The sequence below is a fragment of the Nansenia antarctica genome (genome assembly GCF_963989245.1).
Source record: "Nansenia antarctica genome assembly, chromosome: 14".
Classification (NCBI taxonomy): domain Eukaryota; kingdom Metazoa; phylum Chordata; class Actinopteri; order Argentiniformes; family Microstomatidae; genus Nansenia; species Nansenia antarctica.
This window is the reverse complement of record NC_137684.1, coordinates 22329444-22354339: the sequence shown is the minus strand read 5'-3', so window position 1 is coordinate 22354339 and position 24896 is coordinate 22329444. Positions and strand designations below refer to the sequence as shown.

The 24896-nt window shown below is 45.3% G+C and overlaps 3 protein-coding genes across 3 annotated transcripts; all 3 read right to left on the bottom strand.

Moving 5' to 3' along the window:
• Positions 1–628: 628 nt before the first annotated feature.
• On the bottom strand, positions 629–6877 carry selenoo1 (selenoprotein O1). The gene is made up of 9 exons (XM_080544836.1): positions 6320–6877; positions 5853–6056; positions 5055–5232; positions 4406–4536; positions 3470–3747; positions 2846–3014; positions 2366–2551; positions 2076–2232; positions 629–1894 (listed from the first exon to the last, which is right to left on the bottom strand). The coding sequence occupies exons 1-9, from the start codon at positions 6811–6813 to the stop codon at positions 1658–1660; spliced, it is 2034 nt and encodes a 677-aa protein (XP_080400962.1). The 5' UTR covers positions 6814–6877; the 3' UTR covers positions 629–1657.
• A 2620-nt stretch (positions 6878–9497) lies between these two features.
• Positions 9498–16295, bottom strand: trabd (TraB domain containing). The gene is made up of 10 exons (XM_080544838.1): positions 16267–16295; positions 15096–15194; positions 14582–14669; positions 13750–13916; positions 13106–13246; positions 11995–12105; positions 11738–11877; positions 10822–10994; positions 10453–10549; positions 9498–10272 (listed from the first exon to the last, which is right to left on the bottom strand). Exons 2-10 carry the CDS (start codon positions 15126–15128, stop codon positions 10098–10100), a joined length of 1125 nt encoding a protein of 374 aa, XP_080400964.1. The 5' UTR covers positions 15129–15194; positions 16267–16295; the 3' UTR covers positions 9498–10097.
• A 3055-nt stretch (positions 16296–19350) lies between these two features.
• On the bottom strand, positions 19351–24614 carry panx2 (pannexin 2; the record flags this gene model as incomplete). The annotated part of the gene is made up of 5 exons (XM_080544837.1): positions 19351–19649; positions 19847–20038; positions 20259–20397; positions 20871–21961; positions 24386–24614. The coding sequence occupies 5 exons, from the start codon at positions 24612–24614 to the stop codon at positions 19351–19353; spliced, it is 1950 nt and encodes a 649-aa protein (XP_080400963.1).
• Positions 24615–24896: the final 282 nt, after the last annotated feature.

Here is a 24896-nt window from a genome sequence, read left to right as displayed (position 1 = left end):
AAGACACACACTGCATAGCCTAGTTGTTTGTGAAGGCTCCTTTTATATCCTGGAACATCAGAATATCAACTGCAAAAAACAGATACTACTTCACTTGACACTCAAGTTGAATAATATCAGTGTGTCAGATGAATAATGCCTTGTTGGGCTACTGTTGTTATACTGTGCTAGTACCATTATTCTGTGTATGCCTTTGTGTTTCCTAATTCGGCGTGTTGTGCAGGGCTTGCTAGGACCTGTGCACTGAGGCCCAGGGGGCACAGACATTCCACACAATCCTCTGACTGAAGGGACGAATTAATACACAAAACCATTTGCACTAACTCGTCAAACATGTCTGGAGGAAAAAGTATTCAGTTAAAGTTTAAACAGGAAGGAAAAGTATTTATTATCTTATACACATATAGGCGTGGTGAGCTTCAGTATTTACAACTGTTTAGCAACATCAACACTTCACAAGTAACGTTAATGAACCCCGACATGAAGAGACAAACTGAAACGCAATCTGTCAAGAGAAGTAGATGTGTGCGCATGAAACAGGCAAAAAACATAATAAGACACACAATAATAGCCAATGTAACTTGAATCTTTATTAACTGCAACATTTATTTATAGAGGAAGCACTCGTTTGATAATACATAACATTTACATGAATTAACCAATAAATAAAAACTGTTAGTCTCAAATCATCTGAAAAGAGTATGTGCTCCGATAATGTTGTCACAGTGGTTTAATCATCACCAATATTGATATATAAAGCCATAAACTGGAATCCAAGAGAAGCCGCTTGTGTAATCTCTGTGATGCATTGTTTTGTTGGGCCACAAAAGATAAGTATAAAATGATCTCAAGTAAACAAGGAGACAGTGATGACACAAAAGGACTATTTTCCCCATGAATTAAAAGAAAATAGAAACAAAATGTGGCTTGGATGTAGTTAATGGTAGTTAAAAGAAGATTCCTGGTAAAAATGTATGTGACGCATTGAATGTCATCGTGACCTATATAAAAATGTGGTCTACCGTTTCTGTGTTGAAGCTATGTGGTTAGTGGACAGTCTGGCGAAAACTGTTGCTATACTCATAAGACGAGTGACGCTGATAGATAGACCATAATGTTTGTGCGTATAAAATAACTTCCGGCTCAGTCAGTCACATACAACAATCATTCACATTCTCACAGTCTCACACTCGCATTAAACACACATTATTTGGTATTTGTTGAGGTGATACTCTGTAGTCTCTCAGACTCAGACGGGTCGCTGTAGGACTGGACGCCTGGGCCTTCATTCATAACCAGTCAAACACACTGCAGAGAGGAACCTGAATTAAGTACACTATGTATGACTCTAATCAGACACCGTTTCCTAAAAAGGTCAATATAAAGTCACTCCACCGCAAAGTGGTGTTTTTGTATTGTGAAATTTGCTATACCTCTTAACACGTTTCCTCTCTTCTAGTGTAGACTGATTGACACAGGAGTATCTTGCCTCATTTGATCTTCCTGTCCTTGACACTACCCACCCAAATAAGAGAGAGAATATACTGATGATAGCAGAAGGGAGAGAAGTGAAGAAAAAAGGAAAGAAGTGATGAAAACAAAGTAAGACTCTCTTTTATCTATGGATGGGTAAGCTGTCGGGAAGGCATTACGAAGATCAGGAGACAGAAATTTCATTGGCCCAAACTGGGGGCTTGCTGTCATAGGGAACATGTCTTTGGGGGACTGTTACTGCTGCTCCTGTCTCCTGCTCGTCCTCCTCTCCTCCCTCTCCCTCTCTCCCCTCGTCCCTCTCTCCCTGCTCCTTCCCCCCTCCTCGGCCCACCCAGCTGGGCTGTTCCAGACCTGGCTGGGCAGTGAAAGGCTTTTCCAGAACCTTCAGCACCCGCTGGACCTACAGCACAGAGGAAGAGCGATGGGAAAGAGTTCAAACCATTTGAGGGGAACCCATAAAAATGTATTCTCAAGGGGAAGCAATGTGATATTATCATATCATCACCTAAAACTAAGAAAACAACAGTTCAGACAACATGGAATGACAGAACGTTTGAAAAAGCAAGATATTGGACCCCGACCTCTGAGAAGTCCCCATTCTCTGCAGCCTCTATGGCATTCTTGGCAATGTAGTTCCTGAGCACCACCCGTGGGTTGGTGCTGTCCATCACGCGCACCCTCTCCTCCAGCACCGCCGTGACATCACTCTGGCCCTCACGCTCCCGGGCCAGTCGCTTCCTGCACCATGCCAAAACACAGCAGTTTAGATCAACAAACAGATCAGTGCCAACACACCACCCAACAGTACCAAAGTCTCCATCCACCACCACTCCTCCTCCTCCTCCTTCTCTCCCTCCATCCACCCCTCTACCTGTAGGGGATGATCCAACGGGCCCAGTCCTCAGCCTGCTTGGTCTTCAGCTCCTCCTCGCTGCTGTCCATCAGATCCTTCAGCCTGTCCAGCTTCTCCATCTGCCTGGCCACAGACTTCCTGTCTGAGATCATCTGGAACAGGGCTGGGTTGCTCTGGGCCATGGACAGCAGCATCGCCAGCTCACTGGGAAGAGGGTGGAGGGGGGGGGGGGGGCAAGAGACAATGGGGAAATAGAAATGAAGGACAAAACCAACAAACAAACACTGGGGTCCATTCATAAGGCCATACAAGAACCCCAGAGACCGGGTTTCAATTCCCACATCCGCCCTCTCTCTCCCTCTGTGTCTTCTCCTCATCTGTACCCCTCCCCCCATCTCTCACTCCACCGTTTAAATAGGTCATGAAAACTGCAAAAAAAGGAGAGTCCACTCTCCTTTTAAAAACAAACAGCTTGTAAACTAAAATGCATTCCCTCACCGTGGGGCCATGCTGGGCTTATTGGCAGCCCTCATTTCCTCCAGAGAGGCACACTGCTCCAGCAGGAGCTCTGTGGCCTGTTTAACCACCTCCTTCTCTCCCTCCCCGTCCCCCTCGGTGGGGCAGGCGATCCGGCTCAGACAGCGGAAGGTGTTGGTGAAGTCTGCACCTATAAGTGTGCGAAAGGAGAGAGAGAGAGAGAGTGACCAAAATACAATAGTATTTCATCTCACCGCCTCACTTCCGCAAACACCTGTACCTGGTCATGTTGACACAGTCTTCTGTCGGGCTACTGTACGTGTGTTTGATCTGGATCGATTCCAGACCCATTTCCCTCTTTCATCTGAACAAAGTGAGTCTCCGTTGTAGGTAAATGTGTTGTGTATTGCATCAGGTCCTCCCTCTCTCACTAGGACTTTGTGCGCCCTCCTTTCCTCCATAAAACGTAATGTCGTTTACTATGAGAGTGCACAGCAATATAATCTGATAAAACTGATTAAAGTGCAACACGCTTTAAATTCCTTCAGTGTTAAGTAGCTCCACAACAAAAGGGATTAGAGGTGTTCATGGAGTTGGTCTGGTTCTAGGACTGCAACCCACGTCTCTCCCCTCCCTCCCCCACACCTGTATTGTGCATGGTCTGCAGCAGCTCGGTGATCAGCATCTCATCCTCTGGCTCTTCCTTCTTCAGCAGGCCCAGCTTCCTCCTCATGTTGCCCAGGTAGAAGGTGTTGTAGAGGGGGAGGTACTCGTCCAGGACAGCCTGTGCCCCGTCCAGGGGCAGCTCCGGGCCCAGGGCCTCAGCCAGGCGAGCCAGGTTCCAGCGGCAGATAGCCGGCTGGGCCTGGTACGAGTAGCGGCCTGAGTTGTCAGAGGCATTGCAGATAAAGTCAGGATCAAACCTGCGTCAGACAACAAGGATAGATACAACAAATGTAAAACCAGCTGAGTGCAATGTTTGAGCTCATAGCTAATTCAGAGTTAAAGTCCATCCCTGGAATTTACGTAATTGGTAGTGAATAATGTAAGTCCTTACTCCTCCACACAGTGTCAAGCACTTTGGATGTCTAAAAAAAGTGGGTCAGTGGAAGAGGTAGTGTATGTACTAGGTATTGTAGTTAAACTCAGGGTTCCTACAAGTTTCAACAAGTCAAATTGAAGACCTTTTTAGACCTTTTTTAAACCTCTTTGAATAGGATTTTAGGCCTATTCGCGACACCGTATGATAGCTTTTTGTCATCCTCGAGGTGATGAAATTAGGGATTTCACTGCCATACAGACAAAAAAGGAAGTGAATTGGCATTTTTGGGGTTCCAGCTTGATTAATTTCCACGTAAATTGATGTGGTCGGACTGATTTCCTTGCAGGATCTAATTTTTAACACCTAACACCTCATTTTTTTAGACCTAATAACTGAAACTTTTGAGGCCTTGTGAATCGGATTGCTGGATTTTAGACTTAAAGGCTTTTTAAGACCAGCACGGGAACCCTGACTGTGGATGTCTAAAGTGGGTCAGTGGAAGAGGTAGAGTATGTACCAGGTACTGGAGTTAAACTCACCTGTCCATGAAGCCGTAGGGGCCGTAGTCTAGAGTGAGCCCCAGGATGCTCATGTTGTCGGTGTTCAGGACACCGTGGCAGAAACCCACACACTGCCACTGGGCCACTAACCGGGCTGTACGCAGCATCACCTACAACACAGAGGAGAGAACAAATACACACACACACACGAACACACACACACGAACACACACACGAACACACACACACACACACACACACACACACACACACACACACACGTAACTAAACACCTCATCTCTAACTAAAACACCTCTGCACAACTACACATAACAATTAAATTTGAACATGCTACCATTTCTCCATTGTTGACAAGCCACTGCTTTTTTCTTTAAAGGAAGAGTAGCCTGCATATAACACATACACGCCAGTAGTGCAGCCTGTCTCTCTGTATTAGGCCTTGACTTCCTGTCACTGCAGATTAAGAGGATAAGAGGCTCGTCCTTGGCCAAACAAGGCCAAAAAGGTCAAGGTTGGAAACCACATTCACAGTCTGCTTTGAGACAACATTAGCTTCATAATAAAATAAAAACTAACCCTTACACTTGTGTTCGTACATGAATAATATGTTCTGATGCTTCACAAAATGTCTAGTGTAGTATCTCATTGAAGCATGTCCATACTATACCTCTCTGAAGAATGCCACGTTCCTCTCCTTTCGGTCGGCGTGGTTCTGCTGGATCTCAGGGTAGAACGTCTGGATGACGTAGTCCAGCATCTGAACTCTCAGCTTGTCGTTGCCGTAGCTGGGGCCCTGGCGGCCCGTGCTCTCGTCGGCCCGCTTGAAGATCTCAAAGGAGCCAAACCTGTACAGAGACATGCAAACGAGCAGAGTGAGGATACATTGTTCATTTAATGAAACAAGTATTATAATATTTAAGTATTCATATAACCCACAAAACGAAGGCCAAGTCACATGTAGCCTAATTCAAACGTGAAGACAATTCCCTCAAAAACTGGTAATAGAAGAAAAAAGGTAAAATTACCAGCCTGACACTAACAATCACTGTAACAGTGCAGGAATGACCAGATGATCAGAATGACTGGGCATATTGTTCATGAGTCATGACGGTCAGTACTCAAGTTGTAAAAGAAAATCAGGGGGGATGGTGGATTTTATCATATGGGGACAATTTTAGCATCCCCACAGCGTCAGTGACTTCAGTGTCAGTGACTTGGCAAAAATGTCATTGCATGTGTGCGTGCCCCCTCACCCACAGTATTTTACTCAATATGCGCAAAACTAAATGTTGAAATAGCAGTAATACCACGTTCATTGATAAAATGACATAAGGGATGGAAAGGGGGGATAGCAGTTTTAGAATTGGGATGATTTTGACTGTTTTTATTTTAGGGGGGGATGCCATCCCCCCTCATCCCCCTCCAACTTGAGAGCTGACTATAGGGATAAAGAACAGTAACTAACCTGATAAAGCTGGGGGCGATGCGGAGGACCACAGAGCACCTCTCCTGGCACGGGTTCCCACTGTAGAACACATCCCGTACGACACGGCTGTCTGAGGTCACCAACGACCCCGCCCTTGTGGTCGGCACCCCCAGAGCGAAGATCGCCTCGCTGCACAGAAACTCCCGGATGCTGGATCGCAAGACCTTACGCCCATCTGCTTGCCTGGGCAAAGGAAAGGAGAGCAATAATTCAAAACAAATCATGATGAGCATATTTTCATAGTGCATAGCTGTGAGTGACGTCATCACATAGGACACAGGACACACACTGAACCATGTGTGGAGTTTCCTCTCCACTGGTGGAGTGGAGAGGAAACAACAACCCATACGCCGAAGAAGAAGGACACACACTAGTCTCCAAAACGTTGATCAATCCAAAAGACTACCACCACAATATAGGTATTCTTGGTCATAACATAAGGTCACCTGGAGTAGGGTGTCAGTCCAGCTCCCTTGACCTGGATCTCCCACCGGCCGCTCGGGTTCTCTCGGAGCACCTCGGGGTTCTGGTTCTGGTCAGCCGGGACCACCACCTCCCCCAGGTAACAAGCGGCACCGTCCCCCAGCTGTCCCGCGAACTGTCCGAACTGGTGTCCGCAGTAGCAATGCGCCGCCGGCTCGGAACCGGGCATCACCCTGGAGCCGCTCAGGTACTCCGGGCCCAGCGGGTCGCTCAGAACCTCCTCGGCGTCGAGCCCCAGCAGCGCCAGGGCGTCCCGGGACACCACCACGAACCTGGGCTTGGCCACCGGCTGGGGTTTGACCCGGGAGAAACATGCTCCTTTCACCGTTCTCGCTCCTGGTTCTTGGGACGGGTCCAGGGGAAGTTTCTGGAGAGCGACATTGTCGAATTGCAGGTGCTCCAGGGGGGAACGACTGATCGCCAGCCCCCCATGCATGACCCCCATGCTGCTGGCCATCCTGACACTAAGAGATCTGACCACGACAACAGCTGGACGACAAATATGACAAATCAGACGAAAGGGTGAAGCGGCCATTCAGCCACGGCCATCCGTAGTACTGTTTAGTAACTACGCAGCAAGCAGAGACTTACTTACTCACGCTTTCATAACTATTACACCGCAAACCGGATGTTGGTGTTATTGGACGGTGCTGCATTATTATTGGTCCGGCCGGAACAGAATACGGTTATGTAATCCAATAATGTGCCCCCCCCCCTATGATTCTCAGATAGGGTGCGATTTATTTATAAGATGTCATCGTGACATCGCAGATCGCACCATGACGAAACATTATCTATCTACAACACGATTCTGTGTTGACATTATTGAATATATATATATATGAATTATATAATAATAATATTCTTATATTCAGAATCTTATTATTTCTAGCGTCTCCATCATCTTAGTTTAGTTTTACGACTGAACTAAAACAAAATTGACAAAGGAAAGTTGAGACATGTATAATAGCATTATCTGTATTTAAAAAGTTGTATAGTTCAATACAGAACTCAGGCTTCAATATTTGGCTTGTTAACAATGACGATACTAGAATGAGGGTCAGTATAGTACAGAGACCGTAGACAATTAGGACAGAGACAACCAATTCGGCATTCACACACCATTTAGATTTCAACATTCACACAATACCAACAGGTCGGTGTGATAGAGACATATCTGACTTCTGCATAATTAATGCAATAAGAGAGAAGAGAAATTACAGTATGCCCACACAGGACATCTTTCAAGATTATTTGTTTGGGGTATGATTTCAGCATTATCTTACAGGTTCAGTATTATCTTACATGTTCATTTACATTAGATAACAGTAGACACAGCAGGTTGTAATCACCACAGGTCAAATTATTGTAATGATGATCCAGAAACGAATTAGCTGATAGTGGGTTCCTTTCCTTTCAGGCTGAACATAAGATCAAACTTGATCAAACGTGATAAATATATTTTTTGATAGATAAACTCTGTGGCTCAGTTGACCAAGTTTATTCCCAATACAATTTGAATACTGATTTTCAATGAAAAGTACATTTTAGTAGGTGATCGTTGAGATATTATACCTCAAAATGGGACATATCTACCCAAATTGTTTCTATCAGATTTAAGTATTTACTCAAGTCCTTGCATCTATGAAACCGTTCATAACACCGAAATGTGCAAGGGGACATTTCTCTAATTGTACATCAGGTGGTCCTAACCCAGCAGACACACGAACAGATGCAGATAGACACAGACAGACACAGAGAGGTACACAGACAGACACAGAGAGGTACACAGACAGACACAGAGAGGTACACTGACTGGGAGACACAGATGAGAGAGATGAACAAGCCACAGCTGCAGCAGAGGCAAACTACAGGTCAAAGGCAGCAGTGAAAGCAGAATAAGGCGTTAACCTCCCAACCCTGACCTTTAACCCTGACCCCTTTCCAGTGGAATCCTTATAACTCCCCTTTAAATACCAGCAAACAAATAAGGGATTATTGGGCTATTCTAAGAACATGCACCTCACAAAAGCATGTAGTCTGAATGTCAGATGTTTCCTATACAGAGTTCAGAGATGGCTTTTCTTTTACAAAGTGCATATATTTCTCATGTCCAGTATGAACTGTCACTCAGGGAGTGTCATACATGTTTACAGCATACATTTGAGGGTGCCTCATTGCAAGTGCACTCAAATATACAAATGCTGATGCCCAAGTTAAATACAATGCTTGTATTGAGGCACACTGACACCACCCTGTGCATCTCTTAAAACTACATATCCCACAGCTCCGTGTTAAAACATGTATTGCCGGTGTTATTGTATTGTAAGGGGTCCGTCATCGTACTTCAGCTCAACAGATCGGAACAAAACAGACAGCTGGATCTGCCGACATAAGAGCATTCTGTCATTTCTTCTTCATAAACATATGCAATGGAGATTCATTCCAAATACCCATCACATCTACTTTGGGTGTCAGTGTGTTTACTGTACATTTAGTACCTATTCAGTAACACACATCTAACCATTCCAATTGTAGTAACTAATTCATACAGTTTTGTACCATGTACTGTATATGTGCGTAAAGGTTGGGTATATTGCACAGTGAACAAGAACAGATATGTTTTTGCCATGAGGAGCTGTATATTATGTGGAACTCATGAGAGATGTTGTCACTCAGTAGTAAACAATAAACATTCCCTGGGTTTTCTCTCCTTAAACTCAAATGAGCCCTTTTAGCAGTGATAAGAGGCACTTGTCTGTCCTGCTGCCTTAGGCAGTGCCACTACGAGACTACAAGCTGGTCCAGAAACAAACCCTTGCCCCTACACCCTAGGCTCTAGTGTAGATCTGGAAGGATTTGATAGACATAAGCAAGAGGGCAAAGAAGGCCAGGTTGATCCACTATCATGTTGCTTATACACAGAAATGTCCAGAAAGTAGGGGCTAGGAGTTGTTTATGCTGGGGACTAGAGAGAGGACCACTAAAATTGGGTAATTTGGAAACTCCAATGTAGTCAATTCAGACTATGCTCAAATGTTTTAGGGTCATTACACGAATTGACTTCACTTGATATAAAGTTCTTCTATTATCTATTGAATTCCTTACACTGGCTAGTGGAAGAACTCCAAGTACTTATAAAGTGCTACATTTGAGGATGGTACATCTAAAAGCATGAATGGCCCCTTGTGGGCCCAGGATACAGGAGGGTTAAGTGACAATATGACAAAAAAGTGTGCCTCTCAATATAAATGGCATATCATGGGGGCAGCTATAATGCTTAAACTAATCTTGTCCATTGGACATAATGGCATGGGGCAAGAACTCAAACAACAGCCTGTTGCACCACACTCAAGTTCCAATTTCTGGGCAATGTCATTGGGAATGTGGGGAAGAGCAGATGTAAATAGAAGCAAACACTGATGTTTGGAAACTTCACAAAATCCTTCCTGGTTTTGCTCATAAAGAAATGCTACTGTCATGGTTTATTTGGCAGTACTGCCCTGTTTGGAGAGGCATGGAGAAGAAGGGAGGATGAGGTCCAGGGGAGGGAGTGAGGGAGCCCACAGACCCCCCCCCCCCAGAAGTCCATGTCAGTTCATAGGGCTGGTATACCATCTCCTCAAACCCCCTCCTGCTGTAATTAAGGCCACTGGCGGTAGATGGATTCATTGTCTTTGTATTTGAGGGGATTGTGACACAGATGTAGAGGGTAGGTGAATGTGAGCTAGGGGTCAGGGGTCAAGCAGGGGGCGGCGGACATAGGTTCTCCAGTAGCGATTGGACGGCAGGTAGAGACATCAGGGCCTTCCCCGCACCTCCTCCTGCTCGGTAACAGGCGTATCCCAGCACTCCTAGCACGGCACCCTTCAGCACAGTGCGCAGCACCCAGCCGAAACGAGATGGAGGAGCAACACTGAGATACACAAATAAAATGAAAAGATTGTCAATATTTGCCATCGTATGTTATAAGGTAGGGGAAAATGCATTACCGAACCAACTGGCTCTAGACTCTAAATAGTGACTACCACTTATCATGCGTGCGTGCGTACACATGTATGTGTGTACACACACACACACACACACACACACACACCTCATGATCTCGTGAATGTTGAGCTCCTTGTCCCAGTTTCTCTCTATGCCTGGGACATGGCCCATCCCCACTACTCCAACCACAACAGCAGGCACTTCTGAGAGGAGAGAGAGATTGTACAGATGAGACAGATACATTATGATATACATACAGGTGAGATAGTATCCACTGTATATTACCAAAATATGAATGTGATTGTGAAAGATATTCATGAAACTGTGAAAGATATTAATTAAACTCTGAGGCTATTAGGCTAAGCTTTACTACCAAAACAAAAAGTGATCAAAACCTCAGCAGCAAAAACTAATTCCACATCCCCATTTCCACCAGGTGGAAGGAAAGACCAGCAGGAGAAACGGTGGTACTCACTCTGGGCATTAGGGGGCGCCTCCACACAGCGCGCAGCCTGGCGGAGTGTGTGTGTGAGGTAGATGTCTCGTTCGGCCACGATGGTGCGGTGAAGGGCAGGGAACTCGCCAATCATCTCTGACATGGTCTGCTCCAGGAGGTCCTTCTGTTTGCACTTCTCCACGTCCTCTTTACTGACACACGCACCACAACAGAATCACACTATTGATTTGAGTTGAAAAATGTAAACTACATTTTAAACATTTCTTGTGAGGGAACCACTAAATTCAGTATTTAGTCAAATGCTAAACTCAATACAACTAGACATGCCACCACCTCTGCTTGTTGTTGTTGTTGTTCAGTTGCTAGCCATGGTCAGAAAAAGAGTGGGAGGGATGAAACCAGGGCAACAATGTTGCCGCGATTTTGAAACAGGCTATACGATGTGGTCATCGGCAGAACTGCAGGGCACTGCTATGGCTGGTGCCAAAAAGCATGTTTCTCTATTGAAACCCATGTTAAAAATGGTTGGTTTTGTTTGTTTGAATCACAGTTTGAACCTGTTTGAATCTGTTGCTTGTTTTTAATCTATGCTCTGTAAGGTGTCCTTGAGTGCTCTGAAAGGCGCCTATAAATAAAATTCATCATTATTGTTATTATTATTATTTTAAAACTAGTTAAAAAAAACAGCTAAAACTGGCCAAATAAGACTGTTTTGGACTGCGATTTCAGTTTCTGAACGCTATGGCAGCGGCCCATTAACGGCATTTCCTGGATTCACCGTGCTCTCATAGGAATCTATTGGGTGGTCAGTAGTTCGCTTCATCCAGTTATACATATATATTTATATTTTTCTATCAATGGATGAAACCAGACAGGCCTGAGGTTGACCCTGTGCAGAGTGGAGAGGAGTAACTGGGAAGAAGTCAGTTCATACCTAATGGGGTCCGACAGGAAGCACAGTCCCCAGGCCAGACGGGCCTTTTGCCACAGACTCAGAGCGGCGATGGCTCTCTTGAACGTCACAGGGATCGGCCTGTCCCCCAGGTGGAACTTACAGAAGGGAACCCGGCCTGCCTATGTGACGGACGAGAGGAGAGAATGTAACACAACCTGATTTATATGCTCTGCACACAAAGGACAAAACACAAGAGGGTGAGGGATGAAGAGAGAGAGTGTGTGTGTGTCTCTCACCTCTTTGAAGGCCTCCCTGAACTCCCCCCCGGGAGCCATGCCCAGCTGCTCTGTGATGTGGGCGGACACTTTCAGCAGCAGGATCTGCATCAGGCCAGACATCAATCCATTCTGACAGACAGAGAGCACACAATATAGAAGGGAGTATAGGAATGGGGTGGGGGCGGGGTGGATTTAGTCCTGGACTAAATCCACTGAAAATACTTCTTAGTCTAGGATTAGGCTTTATCTGTGCCTGGGTCAATTGGGCCGTGAAGTTTAAGAGGGGAGAAAGAGACAGAGCATGAGACAGCCTCACTATGACAAACAGTGTATGGAAATACAGAGTAGACAGAGTACAACAAGCTTGAAATTCCTTCAAATGTACTGTAGCGACACGACTCAGGGATTAGAAGTGTTAATGGAGTTGGTCTGGTTCCAAAGTTGCAGCCCGCCCACAATGCACTGCATAGGCCTACCTGTCTCTGTCCCACCATAGCCAGGAAGCTCTTATTTTTTGTATGTGCTGATAAATGACCTATGACTTTGATGTCAGTATCACAACAGATAGATTAAATGCTGGTCTATTCACTAAGTAAAACTCGAAAGGTGTATTTCAGAACCATACCATTAATGTGTTATTCGCTGCTGATCAAACCCCCGGGAACATCAGTCTAGTCTGAACAGATAACAATAACAAAATTATCCAGTCAGTTAAGCACATTTTTTCTTGCCTCGTCATCAATGCACAGCACACAGCATGTGTTGCTGCAGCGTGGTAGATTCATAACCTCAAAACTCCACTTGTTTACGCTTGAGGGATAATTAATGTAATGTATCGTCTCATCCAGTGAACGAGAAATACCTTCGCATCAGCAGCGCCGGAGGCGGGACAGACAGCAGACAACATATTGAGTGCGTTTGTACATCATGCATCAATTCAGAATCGTTTAAGCAGTTGTACAAAAAGTAGCCGGCCAGAACTGATTTAGTAGTTGGCTATTTGGCCGACAACCCGGCTCTTGTGGAAAACTCTGCATTACTGCTCTGGCCCATACCCCTCCATCTCCCTCTCCCTCTCCCTCTCCCTCTCCCTCTCCCTCTCCCTCTCCCTCTCTCTCTCAAGCCTCACCTGTTTAATGGCTTGTTGGACCTTGTCCAGGTTAATGTCCTTGGCTTCCTTCAGCAGTGTCATTTCGTCCATCTTCAGCATCGACACCCTGTACTGGCACAGCTCCACCACCACCACGTCTGGCTGCACCGCACGGATCATCTGAGGAGAGGAAAGAGGGAGATAGGGGGGTGTAGAGGGAGAGAGGGGGGTGTAGAGGGAGAGAGGGGAGTAGGGGGAGAGAGGGGAGTAGAGGGAGAGAGGGGAGTGTAGAGGGGAGAGGAGGGTGAGGGGAAGAGAAGGATGAGAGGACAGAGGGAGAGAGAGAGGGCAGTCAGAGCAAGACGCAGCAGGCCGAATACCAATTCAATGACACAAGCACAAGATGGACAAAATGGTCACTAAGGTCTGGTGGACCAACGAGTCAAACTTGGCCTTTGCTACTCAATACAAAGATCTGGAAAAACTTAGCCCCCATCTCGCTAAGACTTAAGACTAAGATTCGCAAAAACTAAATAACAACAAAACCTAGTCAGTAGCTTCACTCCAAGAAAGGCTAAGTTTGAGTCGTTGTTCTTCCAGGCTTATATGCACCATGTGCAACAGCCTGGGTGGGGACCATGTTAAATCTCCAGTCATTTGGAAATGCAAGCATACGGGCTCACCATGGCCACGTCTTTCTTGCTGCTGTCACTGAAGTGGGCCGTGCCCACCAGGTAGAGCAGGCTGCCATCGGGGGCAGTCAGTCGGGTGACTGTCTCTGGAAGCTCTGGGGAGGACTGGCGTCGCTGGGCACGCACTTGCCATAGCAGTTCCACCGCCTCTGAGTCCGCTGTGGAGGAACATAACAGTAGAGGGAAGGGAGGGTGAGACAATTCTAAAAAAAGAAAGAGAGGGAGAAAAAGCCGCAGGAAAAACTGCATTCTTAGATTAAGATTTTTGTGTGATTATCAGATGTGTGTACAGTATGTACACAGACTTACACTGTTTTGTTACATTCACATTTCATACTAATAATCCATTAGACTTATATAGTGCTTTTCTAGACACTCAAAGAAGCTTTACAAACTGAAAAGATCGAGTAGTAGACATTTCTGACATTTAGCAAATGCCTCTACCCACACAGACTTACAGTGAAGTACATTTCTCAATCATCAGTCATCATAAGAAAAACTAATCTTACAGAATACAACTTCCCATGACTCATAGATATTTGTACACCAACTTCACTGTGAGCTGAAAGTAACCAAAGAAAGGTCAGGGACAAGAAATGACATGCCTAAAACCCAACATTACTGTGGCGGCATTGTATAGATGTAAAGGGAACATAATACTAAGAACGTTAAAGTCTGACAAATAACGATGGATCCTCTTTTTCCTCTTACAAGGGAATTATGAAACCAACAATATATACTGTATATATTTCTAGTGAGAAATACTCACTGGCACAGAGGACAGTACATACTGGGTGTAATGTCAAATGAATGAAGGACTTACAGTCTAGCCCAGGGGGGAGACTAGGCAGGTCGTCTTCAGAGGGATCTTCAGAGGGATCCTCAGAGGGACCTACAGATTCATCCTGAGACTACAACGAACAGAGAGACATACTTAAGGACTTAATAATCACCAGTGCTGTGGTTATTATTCCAACCTACCTAACATGTGAACGACAACGTTATTGCATCAGTGTGCTCAGAAGCTTAGTCACAACTCACAAGTCTAATTGCAACACAACGGTGTTTAAGACCCACGACTGCTTAAGGTGACTACTAGTAACTATTCTATACGTAAGTACGTTCTATGGGTACTGTACTGAAATGCAATGACATGCATTTTAACTTCAACATGGCTAATGCAAATCAAAAAGAATGACGTATGCTATGTGTTTATTGTATGTGGAACATGACAGAGCAGTGTTATCAAAGCAGCTGTATGGTTGGACATAGAGGGCAGATGCAAAGCTGTATGTCATTCTCCTGTGTGAAAAAGAACAACTGTCAAAGCAACTCACCTCTGAGTTGTTTTCTAACTTTTCTTGGTCCATGATTCAACCTCTGAAAGCGAGTTAATCCTATAATATGTTCCCACTTCCTTGAGGTGATTATAAGCACTGGAGAAACAAATACATCAGTTAGGCAAGATTTACTCACAGAGTTTGTTATCCACTTACAACACCCATCTGTCAACTGTGTTGATTAGCCAATTTTGTGAACTACCTGGAGCCTTGAACTCGAAATTGCTATCGTTACCTATAATAACTATCCTGTATAATGAATTAGCTACTAGCCTATGAACTAGCTAACTAAAGTAACTCCTGTTAAAGAGCACATTTACAGAAAATTAAAGAGTTAAAGAGCAAATTTACGAACGCACTTTACATTGTGTGGCAGTTGATGCACCAGTGTTTTCGTTTGAAAACGTGGGATAGATTTGTCTGTGAGTATCAGTATTTACATGTTACAATAAGGTTAATGTAGCTAAAATATACATTGTTATTATTATTATATAGCTAGCCCAAAAGTCTGGTATTTCATCAGATGGTCGAAAAATTACATCATTAGGTTGTTACAACTATGACAATTTATCCAGCTAGCTAACTACATGTTGTTAGAAAGATAACTGTTACCAGGTAGCTAGGTGTCAAACTTGACACCTAATAAGTCCAAGCCGCCGACGAACACGTTAGACACACAGAACATGTACATTAAGTACATTTAAATATATATTTAGCAGTAGAGTATCTATCCACAAGAGTTGCACAAGTTAGAATACGCCTGTCTGTCCTCAACGAGTTGCCAGCTCCATAGCTAGTTGGCCCTTGTCTGCAGGCGAGTTAAGGCTGCGTTCGTAAAGTCGCTGTGGAAATCTGATCAGCGTTCATGGAACGCCTCTTGTCCAATCAAATTACTTGGTCCCTTCATGACGTTGACGCCAGTGTGCGCTCCGGCGCTTTCAGAGCGAACTTACGAACGCAACGATTGTTAGCTAGCCAACCACTGGGCTAGCCAACCAGCTGGCTGTCAAATCTTTTGGTTTAGCCACATACTGTGCCGTGATTACGTGACAAGCCTTTTTCTATCAAAATGGTTTATCAAACTGTGACTCTCTCGTCGATAGTTTTACAATGTTTTAGCGACATAAATGAGATAAATTCAAAGACAACTTACAACAAGCAAACTAACCTGTGTGCTCATTTGCACTTCGCCACTCGTCTGTCAATGTTGATTTCTGGGATCTGTAGTCCGTCAGTAGGTGGGAACTGTAGTCTATCGGTAGGTGGGAACTGTAGTCCATCAGTAGGTGGGAACTGTAGTCTATCAGTAGGTGGGAACTGTAGTCTACCAGTAGGTGGGATCTGTAGTCTGTCAGTAGGTGAGAACTGTAGTCTATCAGTAGGTGGGAACTGTAGTCTATCAGTAGGTGGGAACTGTAGTCTATCAGTAGGTGGGATCTGTAGTCTGTCAGTAGGTGGGAACTGTAGTCTACCAGTAGGTGGGATCTGTAGTCTGTCAGTAGGTGAGAACTGTAGTCTATCAGTAGGTGGGATCTGTAGTCTATCAGTAGGTGGGAACTGTAGTCTATCAGTAGGTGGGATCTGTAGTCTGTCAGTAGGTGGGAACTGTAGTCTACCAGTAGGTGGGATCTGTAGTCTGTCAGTAGGTGAGAACTGTAGTCTATCAGTAGGTGGGAACTGTAGTCTATCAGTAGGTGGGAACTGTAGTCTATCAGTAGGTGGGAACTGTAGTCATTTTGCTAGCTTGCGATAGAAGTATTTAGCCGACGCTTTTATCCATTGCATATCAATGACAACAGAGATAGGAAGAGGCTTGAATGACAGCCAGGAAACGTCTTTTTGCTTAAATGTACTTCAATGAATGGATAATATAAAATAAACACTCTTCAGCTTTTGTTTAAAAAAACAAACATATTTATTATTCATGATGACTCTCTACATAGCCATAACCTTTGACTCTATCATCTCCATCCACCTCAATTCATTTAGCTACAATTCTCTATAATTTAATCTGAGAAATCTACCCTGAAGAGGAGGCTGAGGAGGACCAGTGCTATCATGCTAACATTCTCACACAAACGCTTGTGCTACAAGTCATAATTAAAGTGCCTTTGGATGCTTCAATGTGCTTGAGAGTGGGCCTACATCAAGGGGATAGTGAGCCAACCTGATGCGATAATCATGACATTAATGTTAATTAATGTCTTATGCTACTATTTCACATAAACTCAAGGAAGTCCCATCCCATCCCATTAGGTTAAAAAAAGCAAAACGTTCTAGTCCTTGCTTGGATAAGCACCAACCTTATGGGAAATTCAGATGTATTACATTTTTATTCAGAATCTAGGCCTCCTTGAGTTTGTGACTGGGACGCTGTAACCATACATTATGAACATCATATGGTCCTTTTAAACAGGATGAACAAAATTCAATTCTCAGCATGGGGAATACTCACAGACAGTGTTTATTCATTCAGCACAACTGTTTGTTGTATTGGTGTGTCATCATTGCTTAACAGTGACTGTGCAGATGTGGGACAAAAGTTGGACATTCGATGGTGGTTGTTGCTACACATATCCCCTTGTCCATTGCACCATCTCCGGGTGAAAGGGTCCTATCATATCATAAATACTTCATTAAGAGTAACAATTCTACTAACTACTCTAGATTTTGATTCTTTCACTTCTTTGGTGGGTCATGAGCACACCGAGCACGATGAATAGAAGCAAGTGTGTGATTAACTGACATTTAGAGACAGGGTTCTGTTGTTGACATTATCTCTTAATGTAGTGGGCGTGACATTGCATGGTACGGTGAGAAGATTGAGGAAATTCAAAAGCAAACACCTTCAGATGTTGAACATTTCCTTGTGTACATAGTTTGAGTACTACAGAGCTATGTTTACCTACTCATCACATCACTACTGAACTACTACTTCTACAAAAAAGACCTACAGGGAGGACTACAATGTCCTGTGCTCTCCCCCAATGAGTCCATTACAGTAGCGTACTGTACAGGTATGTGTCTGTCGAAGAGCTGGTGAAGCTGGTGCAATGACCATTCAGCTCATTTAGTTCAGAGAGTAACTATTCAAGTCAAATAGGGACATAACATCCTTGGTTCAAATAAACTGTCACGTGTGCCTTCACTGAGAGATGGCAAGGTTTGGAACTCATCTGTCAGTGCATTATAGCAAGATTGAATGTAAAAACAGTTGGCATTTATTTTAGGCAGAATGCAATTTAATCTTGCTCCATACCACATACAGTGACTACAGTGAAGGTGTGTTTTCTGGCATTGAGTATGAATTTCGGTCCTGTGAAAGACACAAGCGAATCCATCCTAGTTCCCCTATACTGGAGGATCAGCCATCCTTACCCATAAGTGCACTGATGGTGAGGGGTGAGCCCACTGGGGGCCCAAGCTTCTGTAAGGTAGGTGTGTTTGTATAGGCAGGGATCGAACCTGCAACCTTTTGTGAAGTGAACCACCGTCTTACCCAGTGAGCAAAAAGGCTAGCCTGAAATGGTGTATGTATGCTTACCAGCGTACACCTTTAAATCCACCACACATTCTAACTTCACCCCCTCTATCTAATGTGTACGTCAAATGGTGAACACATGGTGGAGCGTGTGTGTTTTTGTGTATATGTTAGGCCAGACTACAAACACTGAGATACAGTAGGTGTATGATATACTGTACTGTATGTATGTAAAACATGTCATATGTTGCAAGCGAATAAATTATTGCCAGAACTTTCATGTCTCTTTTGCATATTTCAGTGCAGTTTTTGAAAGGTATATTGCATGAGCTATCAGTCCACTTAGATAAGCGGACAATAAGCATGGACATATTTCACATGTTTTTGACAAACATTAAATAATTTTTTTTGTGTTATTTTGTACCTTTTCATTATGCAGTCCTTTTGGAATGCTTTTTTCTTGTGGTGTGCTTTTCTTAATTATGTGCAAATACCTCACTGTATCCCCCTAAATAAATGATCCACTATCATATCTTAAGCTTTTTCTTGTTAAATCAGAATCTTCATTGCACCCCAACCGTTCAATGTCATGTAATTCCAACTCAGCTCGATCAACATTCTTATCCGATCCCTTCAACAGAGCAGTATTGAGGTGCAAGGTCAGGGAAAGACGGGGGTGTATTTTGGCAGAAAGAGATTAGCATAAGAGGAGTGGTGATGGTGGTGGTACTGTGAGTGCTGTGTTGAGGACAGAACTAGGGGGACGTCGCCTCAGCACTCTCCAGCGGTGATCAGTTCCCCAGATCTCTCAGCCAGCCTGTCCATGCAGCCTGCCTCCCCTTCCTCCTCTTCGAAGAGAGCCTGATGCATACTGAGCAGCTGGTGTGCAGGGTTCATGCTGAAGGGTATAGGCTGGGCCTCTGGTTTCTCTGGCTGGGTAAGGGGTTCCGTGGGGACTGGCTCGCCTGAGGAGGGTGGGTTGGGGCTGACGCCGTTCAGATAGACGCTAGTAGGGACGGTCACTGTCGAGAAGACAGTGTTGGTGGACTCCGGTGTGGGGACCTTCTTTTCTGAAGTGAAAGAGAGAAAAACAAAACTGTTCATTTTTGCGACAGTCGACATCACTGCTAGATTAAAATCAGAATTCAGTGACATTGTTGGACTTGGTTCTCGTTTCTTTTCAAATGTCAACAAGAATCTCATAGCGGGAGCTTCAAGGCCTGGTTGCCTTGGTGACTAATCCGTTGCCTGGGTATAGCGAGCTCACCTGTGATGGACGCAGAGACGTGCACGATGGTGTGTGTGCCCTCGATGAAAACGTTGTTCAGGGAGTGGTCTGGGGGAAGGGGTGCCGTGTTGACGATCTCCACCTTGGGTTTACGGATGGTCAGCATGTACGGATGCACGTCCAGGGAAAAGTTGCGGGTGTGCTTTTTATCCATCCCACAACCACTCAAATCTGCAATTCACAACATTCAACAGAGGAACAATGAGAGATAAAAAGAAACACAACTGCACCATCAATGCCGTTTTAAACGATGTGGCATTCAAGCGGCAACACCATAGCTGAAAGTATGATTACAAACAACTCTATTATATATCCATTGTCAGGCAATTGCATGATAGTTTCACTACTTTTACCATCAGTACTGACTGTCACTCTGCTCTATGGAGTGTACCTTTAGCGGTGGGAGGGTGCTGTGTGCTCTTGGTGTCCGAGAGTGGAGCTATGTAGTTGTCTGCCACTGTTTTCCGCCGCATCGGTTTGATTTTGTCAGGCTTGGTGTGGTTGTCTAGACGCGTCATGGTCAGGGGTTCCTGCACAATGGGTAGACATGACATAACAAGTAAGAGGAATACTCCAGAGTCCAGTTGGACTATTCACTGTGATCTCACATTTCCCCGAAGGCTCGTTCAGATGGAAACATCAAGCCGAGTTTTCGCAATAAACGTAAATATGAATCTCCCATCATGCATCACTGAACACATCCACGGTAAGTAGTGCTTTGGTTTTTAAAGCACAGTGGGAGGGAGCTGCTTCCACTGCTTTCACTGTTATATTAGTTTAGATTTGTATACAAAGATATGAAGCAAATGTCCTCCGGCCTTCTCAACCAAAAACTAATTCGTAAACGATAATGCTTGATTTATGTTGTATGTTGCGTGTTCGTATGTCTGTATTTCACAACATAAAAGGACTTGTTATGTCATTTTGTTTCAATTTCACCAGACGGACAGAGAGCCAAAGTATGCAGTCCGGCGGTAGTTAGGCAGTATTGATGATGTCATACCTTAAATGGCTGAGGGAGGGGGTTAGAGGAAGGGATCCATTTCATCTTCTTACGGGGCCTTTTGATGACCCCCCCCAGCTCGCCCAGGTCCATCCCGGAGTCCAGGGTCTGTATTCCCGAGTCCCTCACGGTGGGCGTGGCGTCCTGGTTGGCTGTGGCCAGCGCCGCCAGCAGCTGCCTCACCACGTTGTCGTACATGAGGTCGCTCTCGTTGGTGATAAAGTCCAGCCGGTTCAGCGACTTGATGTGGTCCCGGTTCTCATTGCAGAACATGGCCAGGATGTTGATGTCGCAGAACTGTGACTTCTGCCAGCGCCGCCGCGTCTTGATGCCCACCTTGTGCAGCTTGTCGAACACGAAGTTGGACTTGCGCACCACGAACAGGTGCAGCAGGTTGCCCAGGATGATGAGGTTCATGGCTGACAGCAGGCTGATGTCCACCGCCGCCATGATGCGCTGCAGCTGCACCGCCGGCAGTTTACAGTTGACGCTGAGCCTCAGCTCCGGGATGCTGCTGGCGTCCGGCGGCTCCCCCAGGGCGCAGGAGAACTCGTTCTGCCGCTGGCGGTGCCAGTAGGCGCTCAGGTAGGAGATGGGGATGGAGCTGAGGCAGATGATGGCCAGGTGGCGCGCCAGGTAGAGCTTGGCCAGGAAGTTGCTCTGGCCTCGTCTCTCCAGGTACTTCTCGAACAGGTTCTGCTCGGGGCTCTTCTCCTTCTCCGCATTCTCGATGATCTCCCGCCGCTCGCGCTCCGTGATGCCGGGCCCCTTGGACTGGATCTGCTTCTCGATCTTCGGGGCCCGCCCCTCGGCCGCCCGGTGGTAGCAGTTGTCGATCTCGTGCAGCAGGAAGTTGAGCTCGGAGGTGAGGCGTGTGGAAGCCATGAACTCCCAGCCCAGCGCAGGGATGTACATGATCCCGGCGAAGCACAGCAGGGCGTAGGGCAAGAACTTATGTTCAAACAGTGAAGGTCGGAGGTCAGGTTCCACCCCGGGCACGGCGTCACGTAGCTCTGTCCAGCAGTAGCCCCGCGCATACAGGGCCTGGTCACGGGTGAAGTTGTGTGGTGTGTAGCAGTATATCGACTCCTCTGAGGGGGAAAGAGAAAGAGAGGGAGAGTGAGAGTCAGAGAGAGAGGAAAGAGAGAGAGAGAGAACCGAGGATATTGGACATTTGTAATCTAGTTGAAGTGATTCAGATTCAATTCAATTCGATTGTAAAACTTTCCCCTAACGTTCATTCATTCCGCCATTCTTGTTCCAAAATGTTTTGGTGTAATGTTTATTCTATCGATGTGTCCTAAGTGGATGAAAATACTATTAATCTATTTCCTTTTGTCATTATGCCCAGAGATCCCTCCGGTTTGTATGTTTGGAAAAACAAATGGCTCCATCATCTGTGTGATAGTACTGCTGATTCACAGGATAAAACTGCGGTTTGCAGAGGATGGGACAGCCCACACTGTAGAGACAGACACAGGTACTAAAAGAGAAATTAGGTTAGATTGGATTAGATTAATCTGGCGATTAAAAAGACATAAACCTGCTTCATCTGAAGCACATGTTGAACTGTTCTATCTCTATGGGACATCGTTTCCATCCAAACTGACATTCCATCGATTTTTCTCCTACTGTATGTGTAAGTAAGTAAGTAAGTAATTAAGTAAGTATTTATTTTATGTATTTAATTATGTAAGTATTTATATAGCACCTTTCATACAAGAAATGCAGCTCAAAGTGCTTTACAACAGGAATAAGAACATAAAGTGAATATAAAAACATATTTAAAAACATATACATGCATAGAATGAATATAAAAGCAGGGGAAAACACTAAAAAGAAAAGGTAAAGATCTAACTTTCCATATCCCTTTCATCTCCCTACCTTACACAGTCTTTCTGTACTTCCCACTGGCTTTCCACCAGCACCACAAACAGTTTTTTGGAAAAGGTCTGTCTCAGTCTCAGTATACGTTCTCAGTCTCTGTGGACGTTCTCAGTCCCTGTGTACGTTCTCAGTCTCTGTATACGTTCTCAGACGTTCTCAGTCTCTGTGTACGTTCTCAGTCTCTGTGTACGTTCTCAGACGTTCTCAGTCTCTGTGTACGTTCTCAGTCTCTGTGTACGTTCTCAGTCTCTGTGTACGTTCTCAGTCTCTGTGTACGTTCCCAGTCTCTGTGTACGTTCTCAGTCTCTGCAAGACCTTGCACCAAAAATCCAACTACTCAGTAATCAACATTGCAGTTTCTTTCAACTAGTCAGTCTGTGTACGTGAATATAAGAGCAGGGGAAAACAGTAAAAAGAAAAGGTAAAGAAAATACAATAAAAATTAATTTAAAAAAGGGCATTTAAAGTGCAGTAGCTGGCAAATGAGCAGTAGGCAGGTGCAGATGAGCTAGTTGAAGGCTATATTGAAGAAGTGCGTTTTTAGCTTAAAAATTTTTTTAGCTTTAAAAACTATTGTGTGGCAGTAGCAGCAGCAGAGCCGTTTAGCTGCAGAGGTTTGGGAAGTTCAGCGGAAGCAGCTGGCCCTGTGGGGTTCCTGTGACTTTCATTTAATGGAACAGAGCAGTGGAACGGCATGATTGGATGTAGGGCACTGAGCCAGGTGGCTGGGGATGGGCCGCGCTGAGCCTGGGTCTGAACCTTCCTCAACAGACGTGTCAGAGAAAATGGTGTTTGATGTACAACAACTTTTATGTTCAACTCTGTAAAACGTGAACCAAACGTTCTTACAATTATCATGAACTGGACCTAGATTTTGGGATGAAAGACTTGAACCCATTTCTTTCTTAGACTTGGACCACAACATACCACCGCCCCCCCCCCCCCCCCACCCCTCTCCAAGCATACAGTCAGTTTGTCCCATTTGAGGGCAGCAACTGATGACAGCCTTGACATTTCATCCCCTTTTTGTTATACAAGCAGTGCAGAGACTGCCTCACACATAGCCTCTCCCCAATCTGAGGCTAAGTTAAATACTCAGTCACAGCTGGTTGGTGCTGCTATGCAGACAGCCTGACTCAGCACTGAGCTAACACCCCTCCTCGCCCCCTCTCTGTTCACCAGGACAGTCCTGCCTAATCTCCACACTGATCTCCCTCACACAAAACACAGAAAGCACAGCATACTTAACCCTCTATATACACCACACTACTGGGAACATCATTCAGATGAAAAAATAATTTGTGGTTACTTTATAAAACTCAAAAGGCTTGTGTCATCTGTAAGAATTTCCGCACTCTATGTCAGTGTGTCGTTGTTCCATAGTCTGTGAGAAAAAAGAGATACAATACAGTCTCATAGTATAGTAGTGTTGATGATACCGTGTATTATTACTATTACCGCAATTCTACAAATATATCAGTGTACAAACTCAATGAAAAGTGAGAGGCTGATGCTAATGGGTAAACACCCCAACGGGAGAGAAAGATCCACCAGCCTCTCAGTGTGCCCATGTGTGTCTTCAGCGGCACAGCAAGTGCTCCATCTAGTGGCCCGACAGACGCACTGACCTGCAAAGTTGCGCGTGAAGACCAGCGTGACGAGCAGAATGGGGATGATGACGGTTCCTATAGTTACGACACGGTCAAAGGGGAGCTCCAGTTTGAGCTGCACCAAGAGTCCAGCCAGCATGCCGCCCTTCTCGTCCTGTGAGGAGCCGGGCATGATCAGCTCCTTCAGCTTCTCCCCGGCGAGCAGAGCCGTGGCCATGTCTAAGTTCTGCTCGAGGATGTTCTGCATCCGGGATGATGTCCTCTGGGCCGGGGAGAGACCTGCTGCCGCCCCCTCCTAACTACCTCCACACACACACACACACACACTCACCCACACAGACACACACACTGACTACGTGTGTGTGTGTGAGTGTGTGTGTGTGTGTCTGGCTCTCTCTGGTCCAGGCCCTGTCTGTCTGTCTCTCCCCTCACAGCAGGAGTGGCTGGGTCATGCAGTCCTTCTTCTCAGGTGCCTCGGTGTTGGACGGGTTCAGATTGTCCCCTGCGCTGCGGAACGACATTGTGTGTT

Excerpts from the sequence above, each read along its gene's own strand:
- selenoo1 (XM_080544836.1), bottom strand. The coding sequence starts at position 6,813 with ATGGCCAGCAGCATGGGGGTCATGCATGGGGGGCTGGCGATCAGTCGT. Across the intron at positions 5,233-5,852 it reads ATCGCCCCCAGCTTTATCAG|GTTTGGCTCCTTTGAGATCT; the intron begins GTTAGTTACTGT and ends GTCTCTGTACAG. Across the intron at positions 1,895-2,075 it reads AGAATGGGGACTTCTCAGAG|GTCCAGCGGGTGCTGAAGGT; the intron begins GTCGGGGTCCAA and ends TCTGTGCTGTAG.
- trabd (XM_080544838.1), bottom strand. The coding sequence starts at position 15,128 with ATGGACCAAGAAAAGTTAGAAAACAACTCAGAG. Across the intron at positions 13,917-14,581 it reads TCTCCCCCCTGGGCTAGACT|CGGACTCAGAGGCGGTGGAA; the intron begins GTAAGTCCTTCA and ends GTTCCTCCACAG. Across the intron at positions 12,106-13,105 it reads TCCAACAAGCCATTAAACAG|AATGGATTGATGTCTGGCCT; the intron begins GTGAGGCTTGAG and ends TCTGTCTGTCAG.